Source organism: Rhinolophus sinicus, linkage group LG14 (assembly GCF_036562045.2).
Source record: "Rhinolophus sinicus isolate RSC01 linkage group LG14, ASM3656204v1, whole genome shotgun sequence".
Classification (NCBI taxonomy): domain Eukaryota; kingdom Metazoa; phylum Chordata; class Mammalia; order Chiroptera; family Rhinolophidae; genus Rhinolophus; species Rhinolophus sinicus.
The window spans coordinates 29,087,766-29,097,836 of NC_133763.1; the positions used below are offsets into that span (position 1 = coordinate 29,087,766).

Below are 10,071 nucleotides of genomic sequence, written 5' to 3' on the forward strand. Positions count from 1 at the left end.
ACTCTTGCTCTCACTCTCGCTCTTGCAGTTTACTAATGACGCTCTCGCTCTTGCTCTAGCTCCTTATTGCCCACAATTGGCCTAAAATACCTTATCACCTGATGTGGACTTCCTTCCTCCGTGAGACATGACATTCTAGGAATAAGCCTTCTTAGCAACATGGGGCAATGCCTTGAATATAAAAGTGTCCTTTAAGCATAATTAAAATCATGCGGCTATTCATCAGTGATGCTTTCTATTGAAGATATTAATGAAAAGAAGAAAATGACGAGGAAAAATTCTAAGGTATCTTAAATTAAATTACAGCAGGCTGGAGGGAGGATGGGAGAGACAACAGAAGTTAATCAGTTAACAGAGCCATGGGCAAAACCAACAAAAGACTGTTCATATTCCTAAATATGTGTTGAATCTTTGAATCAACTTCCAGGCAGCTATTTTGGCTCATATCTATAAGGAACCGCCAATCACCAGATGCCACTGCATCTTGCTCATGCATGAGCTTTCCAGGCTGTTGTCCACAATCAACCCAATACTTCTTCCTTACGGACTGTGCACATATCCCAGAACTGTCCCTACTTTACCCTTCCCCCCCACCATCTATAGCCAATGTATATTCTTTCAAAACAACTTACATCTTTCTTTTCCAAACTCATTGTATAAGAGTCCCATCTATCCCAGGACGGCAGACATGTTTGTCTTCTCCACCTAGTCCTACTTCTGGTGGTTTAGTTTGCATGCTCCAAGACCTGGCTATTTTTCTGACTAGCGTATGCCTCAATAAACACTTTCTTTCAGAAAAACTTTTGTCCTCAAAGCCTTCATTTAACAAATGCAAATGAAATATTAAAGTAATGTATATTATATACACACACCTACCTCTTAACTATTTAACTATTCCTTAACTATCTCAACTTTTCATTTACTTGGCTTATTAAAAACAGTAAGTGTTGCTCTGCTTGGCTTCCTGTCGACGGAAAGGTGTTACGATTCAGTGAAAATGCACTGGACTAGGAATTAACAGAATTGGGTTCCAGACCCTATACATCCTGGATAGCTGGGGGCCTTTGGCCTGTACGGAGAACAGTTACCACACTCATGGTGGGGATTTTACGCTCAATAGTTCAGAGGCCCCCAGGCAGACTACAAACTGTGACAAAAGGTGTGGAGTCTCTCATTTGTACAGATTGGATTCGTCACAAATTTACCAAGTCAAGAATTCCAGATAAAGTGTTTCAGCCGTCACCTGCAGATCATGAAAAATATGGTGGGGATCCACAACACCCTCATAAACTGCATATTGTCACCAGGATAAAAAGTACAAAAAGACGTCCATATTGGGAAAAAGATATAATAAAGATGCTTGGATTAGAAAAAGCACATACTCCCCAAGTTCACAAGAACATCCCTTCAGTGAATGCCAAACTGAAAGTGGTGAAACATTTGATAAGAATCAAGCCCCTGAGGCTGCTGCAAGGACTTCCGGCAGAGGAGGACATGGCACACACGTGCCTGAAGAGCACGGGGGAGTTAGTCATGCGGTGGTGTCTAAGCCCCGTGGACCAGGACACAACGAGTCGTAATGCCAGAGTGGTTTCAGATTAACACGTGCAAACCCTTTTTATGTAAAGATGGTGAGAAAGTGTTCTCATTAAAATATATTATAGATGCCAGTCAAAATAAAACAAAACAAAAACAAACAAACAAACAAAAAACAGTAAGTGTTGAAGTCAGAGTCCAACACAGTTTTTGCTGTATGTATTCTCTTTAAGGATGACTTTTTAAAGTACAGAAAACATACTAATTTTAAATGTACAACTTTTTAACATATGTATACATCAGTAAACCTACTGCTAACATAAAAGTATCATTTATTTTATATATGAATGCCATGTTATTTACATCTTAATGTTACATCCTGTACTGTATGTTTTATAAATATAATTTGTTACAGCTTGAATTCTGTCTAGTAAAAATGTTGCTCCCTCTGTCTATGACTTGTGGTTTCTATTACCTTTAAACTCTTTTATCCTTTGTACAAATGTAAGTATCTAGGGTTAGAGACAGATTTTTGACCCAATTTGAATATTTTTAATAGGGATATTTAACCAGTTTGTGAGAGTGATAACTTATCTGTATTTCTGTCAAACTATTTTATGCTAATTGTAATGCTTCCTTGCTGTGTTACTGGTTTTCATACTTTTTTAAATACAAAAAAATGAAATATATTTTATATTTTAATCTGTATCATCTCAATGTTAAATTTACTTATAAGGAACTACTACATGAAGCAATGACTATTCATTTTCCATAGGCAAGATGTAAAACAAGGTTTCAATCCATCACCTCTCCAATCAGTGATTTGGAAATTTTCTTTTTACGCTAACAGTACTAATATTGCAGACAAGCTTGCTGCTTTCCTTGCTCTATAATTAAAAATAGGGAAAATAAAATTGTCCCATTTTGTCAGATTAACATTTGAAATGCCCTTATTCTATGTGTCCTCTTGACAATGATAAAGCCCTTTTATTTTACTTAGGTTTAGATTAAGAACAGGCATATTTTTATCTACACTAAATGCTAAAAATGAGAGTATTTATTTGCTCTATATATCGAACATTTAACTTGACTTTTCAGTTTAACAATCGCATAAACTTGAATTTTATACTCAACTTACAAATCTAATTTTGCATTTAATTTTATAGCCCTACATGTAACAATTTAATCTTAATGCTATTTAACTCTGTTTTCATACTTTTGAGTTATTTTATTTCTTGTTCTTTATTGGCTACAATAAATTATTTAGTAAATTTTTCTGTATGATACTTGGGTTATATACTTTTAACCCCTCTATATCTGTGAATGTCTCCCATATAACATAGCTTCTGTGTTATATGATACTCAATTATTACTATCTCTTCTGTTTCCACTGCTATATCCTTTTTAAGAGAAGGCATTTTCATCAATTACTTAGTTGTTTCTTTCTTCCGAACTGTGGTGTTATGGCCTTTGTTAACCTAAAACTTAAAAGACAAAGTGAGAGGCAACAAGCATTTAAGAGCCAAAAGAATTATTTTGGAAGCAATGATTTAGGCAGAAACCCAAAAAGTATTCCTTTAGGAGTGTCAACTGACGGTTGTTGGTTGCCAATTTCATGCAAACAGGAATTCCCAATTTGGGGTACAGTAAAGAAGGAAACTATTCAGTGCAAACAGCTCAATTGGGATACAGAATGGCTGTGAGAAGAGAATGGCTGTGGAATAGTCTGACAGTGTTGATGTAGGATTCTGATGTTATGTTATGTGCACCAGGATCGTAGTCTCGTGAAAACAAAGAATGGAAGCATGGACTGGAGAGGCTGCAGCAGAGGATAGTTTATTAAAGCAAAGAATCTTAGCTCCTGATTGGGAGGGGGTACCTGAAGCTGGGATGCCCACAGCTAAAGCAAAAGACTTCTGTTTTCATACTTTTTCTTATGTATCTAAGGAGAAAAGCTTACGCCTACTGGTACTATTTATCAAATTCTCAGCCTTGAGGAGGCTTCTGAGAAGGATATTTAAAACAAACCAGGACTTTTTGAAGCAAACCAGCTGTCCTGTGCTAATGATGTTTCTCAGGGCTATGGCCTTGAAGATATGACTATGCTTGTTCATTCTACCAGGGATTTCCTGACTGCCTGAAGTCAATGTGAACTAACCTGCCTCAGTTCCCCCTTTGAAGACGAAACCCTAACTGCCGTTAAGGAGTGGGGGTGATAACCGCTCTGGCTACTTCAGGCTGAGGAGGGGTGTAGAGAGACCAGGCTTGTCCAGAGGTCTTCCTAGAGGTCCCCGTTAGATGAACGAGTCCAGGTGAGAATGTTGTTGTCATGTAGGCCATCGTAGCTAACCATTAGGTGGTGTGTAAGCTGAGATGCATTGTAGGCAACAGTATGAGGTAATCCCTATAATAATGAACAAAAGAAACATGAGAAAAGTTTCTTTTAGTCCTGCTAAACTAGGAAGCCAAGAAGTAAGGAAGGACAAATCCAAGCTGAAGAATCCTGTTTTTCATTTAATGTTGGGAACTATATCATGAATTTGTTAAACTTTATTTTCAATTAACTGTGAATTATCAGAAAGATTGAAACAGCATAATCCTTTAAAATTTTCATATCCTTGATTGTGTTTGAGGAGTAGGTAATCTATGGTAACTCTGTTTTTGAGAAGTGCTTCTCTGAACTGTCCTAAACCATGTCCCATGGCATGGATAGCCTGTGAAGTGATGTTTAGGGCCTTTGCCATTGAGCAAGCTATATGACTAATCTCTACATTTAAGGCAATGGTCATAGTAGGTACTACAAAAAGAGATAAGGATACATATTTAGCTGAGCTAAATAAATGCATGTTACTGTTGCAGCTGGGATTCAAAGAAAGTTCTCTGCAATGTTTAACCTGATGAGACTTTTGGGGTAAAAAGACAGTTAATCTTCTGAGAGAGCAGGGCCTCCCAGTCCTCTAAGCTGGGACATAAGAGTAGTCAATCTTCTCACAAATGACAAACCATCCAGCCAGCAATTTGACATGTCATCAAACTCATAGAAGTGGTAGAGCTACAGTTTAAGCTGATATTGGTTGAAAAATTAAAACACTGGTTGGAGCAGCCAATGAAATTGACACATTGGTCAGCCAGAATTACAGCTCTCATCTGCAGGGAAAACATGCATGTCCTTTTGGGTACTGATGGGACCTTATTGTAGATATCAGAATAAGATATGGGTTTATCAATAAACTGAAAGATGGTATAATTTTTTATATGATTTAAGAGTGTGCAGACCCCCACCAGACAGGAGGTGAAAGTTTGCTCTACATAGGTTCCTCCAGTGAGACAAAAGTCTGACATATTTATTATATGTTTGGCTAAATAAACCATATATTTTCATCTTTTTGGAGGGGTATAGAGCTATCTTGAACTATACATAAAACTCTCAAGATTTTTTACAAACCTTCTACGACTTTTCCAGTCCCTCTTAGATTGTCTCTTCTCACTTATTTAGGAAATAATCATCTTTAGGACAAACTGCTTTTTTTTTAGTTCCTTCAAAAATGTATTTCTATACCTTATATCTTTCTTGAAAACACATACTATTTCCTGTGACAAGAAGCTAGAAATAGATAAACTCAGACTTATCCAATAATTGATATTATAGTATTTTGTTATTTTGAAACACCTAGATAGTTAATAACTTTCATATTCAATACAACTTAACAAAACCAAAATCTTAAGTTACCACGTATGTTATTTTCTATAAAAGAGCTCCCATCAGTGAAAAGCAACCAATCTGTGTTGTCTAGGGGTACTTCTTGTAAATCTGCTCTAGCAGCATAGGTTTGCATTAAGACTTATTGGCAGTTATGAGTTAATTCTTCCTGTCTCAGGGAGGAATGTAGCCAGGTTGAGGGTGGGGCAGGTCTGTATTTGGATTACAGCACCTTCTAATAAGCGGGCTTGATACAGCAGGAGGTGGCCATCCGTTAGCCAGTAACTATTATCAGCATTTAAAAGCCCTTGAATGTGGTGTGCGGTGAAAATGGTTAAGTCTTGCCCCAATGTGAGCTTGGTAGCTTCAGGAACTAGAAGAGCAGCCGCAGCTACGGCCTGGAGGCGAGTTGGACAGCCTTGTGCTACACGATCCAGTTCCTTACTTACATAGCCCACTGGCTGCTGTGAGGGTCCCCTGGCTGCGTTAGGACTCCTAAAGCCATTCCTTTTTTTCTCTGTTACATATAAGCGAAAGGATTTTCCAGTGGGAAGGCTTAAGACTGGGACACTTAGTAGTGCTTGTTTTAAAAGGCTGAAAGTCTGTTCTGCCTCTGGGTTCGAAAGTAACAGGTGGGTATTTGCAATCTGGGTGTCTTTGATCAATTGATAGAGAGGGCGGGCAATTTCTCTATATGCTGGGATCCATAGGCAGCAGTGATGCCTAGGAAGGCCCTTAGTTGTTTAAGGGCTTTAGGAAGGCATATAAAGAGATGGGAAGAATCCTGTCTTCTCCCAGGGCCCTAGTGCCTCCAGAGATAATTAGCCCAAGGTATTTGACAGAAGTCTGACACACTGGGGCCTTGGCCTTGGAAACCTTGTAGCCCTTAGAGGCTAGACACTTTAGAAGAGCAGTGGTGCCTTGGCTGATAAGGTCTTCAGATGGATCATACAATAGGAGATTATCAACATATTGTAAGAGAGTACAACTCTCATGAGAGAATTCTGATAGGTCTTTAGAGAGAGCCTGTCTAAAGAGGTGGGGACTATTTCTAAACCCCTGGGGGAGGACTATCCAGGTGAGCTATGAAGTCTGGCTTTCAGGGTCCTCAAAGGCAAAGAGATATTGTGCGTCAGGGTGCATGGGTATGCAGATAAAGGCATCTTTTAGATCTAACATCATGAACTAGCTGGCAGTTTCAGATATTTGGGCTAAGAGCGTGTAAGGATTTGGAACTATAGGGTGTATAGGAATAACTGCCTCACTGATGACTCGGAGGTCTTGAATTAGTCTCTATTCCCTACTCGGTTTGGGAATTCCTAAGATGGGAAGATGGGGGGTATTGCAAGGACTACTGCATTCTCTAAGAAGTCCTTGTCGTTGAGATTGTTAATGATTGATATTAGTCCTTTCCGTGCCTTGGGTTTTAGAGGGTATTGTTTCCGGCAAGGAAATAGAGTGAGGTCCTTAAGATGAAGCCAGAGTAGCCATTAAGGCACGACCAATTACCCACTGTGAGGCCCAAACATCAGGGTTGATATTGCCTTCCATTACTGGGAGGCAGCTAGGAATACTTCCAGGGGCTAAGAGAATAATAGTCTCCATCTCAGTCATGATGTCTCTTCCCAATAGTGGGGTAGGGCTTTCTGGCATGATTAAGAAAGACTGTGAGAACATTAGGTCACCCCATATGCAGCCTAAAGGCTGGGAAAAATACTTAGTAATTGGCTTGCCCATTACTCTGCGGACAGTAATGTGTTGGCTGGAGAGGGTCCCTGGGTTGGAGAGGAGGATGGAGAAGGTGGCTCGCTCCTGTGTCTAGAAGGAAATCAATAGATTTTCCTTCCATTTCCAGGGTTACCTAGGGCTCGGGAGTCCCAATGGTTAGATGGGACAAAGGAGTTGCTGTTAGAAGCCCCAGACCCCATCAGTACCGAGTGGGAGTCTGGCTGGACGAGGCTGGCCTCGGGGGTGGGGCCTCTGGGGGTAGTCTGACTTCCAGTGATCCCCTTCACAGATGGGACATGGCTGTGGAGGTTTCCAGGTCGGCTCTAGTCGCAGTGGGCATTCCCTTCGCCAGTGACTGGACTGTCTGCAATGGTGGCAGTCAGATTTTCCCTGGGTACCCTGTTAGAGAGTAGCCTGTAAGGCAGCCACCAATATTTCTGCCTTTTTTCTTATTTTCCTCTCCTTGCCCTGGGCTTCCTCCTGGTCCTGATTGTAAAAGACAGTATTGGCCACTTTGAGTAGTTGGTCCAAGGTGACTTCAGGACCAATAGCCAAGTTTTGTAATTTCCTGCGGCTATCTGAGGCAGCCTGAGTTATAACTTTGTATTTTAGAGAATTTCCCTTTGAGGGTGTTTGGCCTGACAGGAGTGTATTTAATCAAGGCCTCCCTGAGCCTTTCTAAAAAGGCTGAGGGGTTTTCTCCTGAATTTTGGCTAATAGCAGACAGTTTTGAATAATTGATGGGTTTGATCCTAGTTCTCCTCAGTCCTTCTAGAATGCATGCCAGAAAATGCTTCCTCTGCTAATTTCCCATGTTTGTATCAGGATACCATGTGGATCTATAGCAGGTACTGCTTGCCTGTGGGGAAAGGCTCCTGAATGGGGTCTTGTTCTGCCTGTTCATCACAATATGCTAGGAACTGATTATCTTTAAAGTTTTTGGCAGCTTGTAAGGCTGCTTGCTTCTCAGAATTAGTGAGAGTCTGATTTAAGAATAACGACATCTTTCTAAGAGAGGTCAAAGACCTGGGTTAAGTTCTGGAAAGCTACTATATATTTATCAGAGTCATCTGAAAACTTCCCTAGATCTCCCTTTATTTGTCTGAAATCCTGCAGGAAGAAAGGGACTTGAACCCTGACAGGTCCAAATTCTCCTGGCATCTCCTGTCAGGGAAGGAGATTTGCTCCTAGCTGGGGGCACTTTTGTGCAGGAAGTCCTGGATATGGAGGGCAACAAGAGGGAGCCAGGGTAGGAACTGGCTCAGGAGGAAGGGCAGGGTACAAAGTTTTGGGGCGGTCCTCTGACTGGGTATCTACTGAGGGGGCCTCTTCTGGAGAGGAGGGTCCCATTGGAAGTTCCTTTGCATGGGTCTCCTTTAGAGGAGGGAGAAAAGAAATCACAGCCAAAAGAGCTGGATCAACCTTAAACTTTTGGCAGAGGTGTGGGATGTCCCTTAAAGCAAATAAAAGCCTGCATATGTGGGACACACATGGATTTGGGTAGGGCCGGGCAGCCCACGTAAGCAGAACTAACCGTGGTGCTCCCTGTCTCCCCACATGCCTCGGAACCAGTTGTACAGTCTCCTTGGTCCAGGATTCTGGGGGAGACTCTAGAAAAGGTTGTTGGGAAATGAATTGCAAAGGGACGCCTTTCTTTTCTCCCTCCCTTTCAGATGGCCACTCAGCCCTCACGCGCCTTCACCCGCCTGAATTACATCTTGAAACTTTGGGACAAATGACCCTCAGACTCTGAAGAAGTGGTGTCTGGTCTTCTTTTGTTCTGAGGTTTGGCCTCAATACAAATTAGAAGATGGGGAAACTTGGCCTTCGGAGGGAAGTATTAACTACAATACTATCATACAGCTAGATCTGTTTTGCAGACGGGAGGGCAAATGGTCAGAAGTTCCATATGTGCAAGAAGTTTAAGAGCTGAGGAGAGATGGTGACAGGATGAAAAAGAGCAGGATAGATGGAGGAGTTATACAAGCTTTATGGGCGGTCGGGCTAGGAAGAGACCAAGGAGACCTTTGGGATCCACTGCAGAGTAGCCGTGACCAGAGCCCCTCAGTTGTCTGTAAAGGCCCATAATCCTGGCCACGTGCCAGTATTCAGCCTCCTTACAGAAAGGAAAAAAAGGCAGCAGAGGAATAAGAGAAAGTAACAGAGAGAGGGAGGGAGAGCCTCCAAACGGCACCCTACTGGGCAATTGGGCTAGGGGAGAACCCAGGGAGCCTTCTGGACGCACTGCAGAGTAGTTGTGGACAGAGCCCTTCAATTGCTGCCAAGAGTTATTCACCCGTGCCGTCTTTGTCCCCCCCCCCCCCCCCAAGAGAGAAGGCAAGAGGAAAAGCATCTGGACTAAGGCCAAAATTCCTCTGGCTCATTGCCAGAGGGGATTGACCAGGGCCCTCCTGAAAAGCCTGTCCTCCGTGTCTTGTAGATTGGCAGCTGCATTATTTGTTTTCAAGTAGCTGATGGAGGCCCAATTTTGTTGAAAGAGAGTCATTAAAATGGAGGCCTGAAGCCAGGCAAGTGGTAGCAGAAGCAGTGTGCTTACATCTCCTTCAATCCCAAGCGAGCCCCCAATAAATGATGTAGGATTCTGATGTTATGTTATGTGCACCAGAACTGCAGTCTCGTGAAACCGAAGAATGGAAGCATGGACTGGAGAGTTTGCAGCAGAGGATAGTTTATTAAAGCAAAGAGTTACAGTTCCCAAGCAGGAGGGGGTACCTGAAGCTGGGATGCCCACAGCTAAAGCAAAAGACTTCTGTTTTTATACTTTTTCTTATTTATCTAAGGAGAAAAGCTGACGTCTACTGGTACATTTTTATCAAATTCTCTCAGCCTTGAGGAGGCTTTTGGGAAGGTTTTTTGAAACAAACCAGGTGTCCTGTGCTTATGATGTTTCTCAGGGCTATGGCCTTGAAGATATGACTGACTGTGCTTGTTCATTCTACCAGGGAATTCCTAACTGCCTAAAGACATGCTAACTAACCTGACTCAGTGTTACAAATCAATTATGAAATAGCATGCCTGTGAAGCGGCTCTGAGGCGAGTACCCTCTCTGGCTAGAGAGCTCTGCTCTGGTGAGACATCTTCCATGT

General features: G+C 41.8%; 1 protein-coding gene across 1 annotated transcript; it reads left to right on the forward strand.

Annotated features, from left to right (window-relative positions):
* Positions 1-966: 966 nt before the first annotated feature.
* Positions 967-1,676, forward strand: LOC109437508 (large ribosomal subunit protein uL30m). The gene has a single exon (XM_019716798.2). The coding sequence runs from the start codon at positions 1,096-1,098 to the stop codon at positions 1,600-1,602; it is 507 nt and encodes a 168-aa protein (XP_019572357.1). The 5' UTR covers positions 967-1,095; the 3' UTR covers positions 1,603-1,676.
* Positions 1,677-10,071: the final 8,395 nt, after the last annotated feature.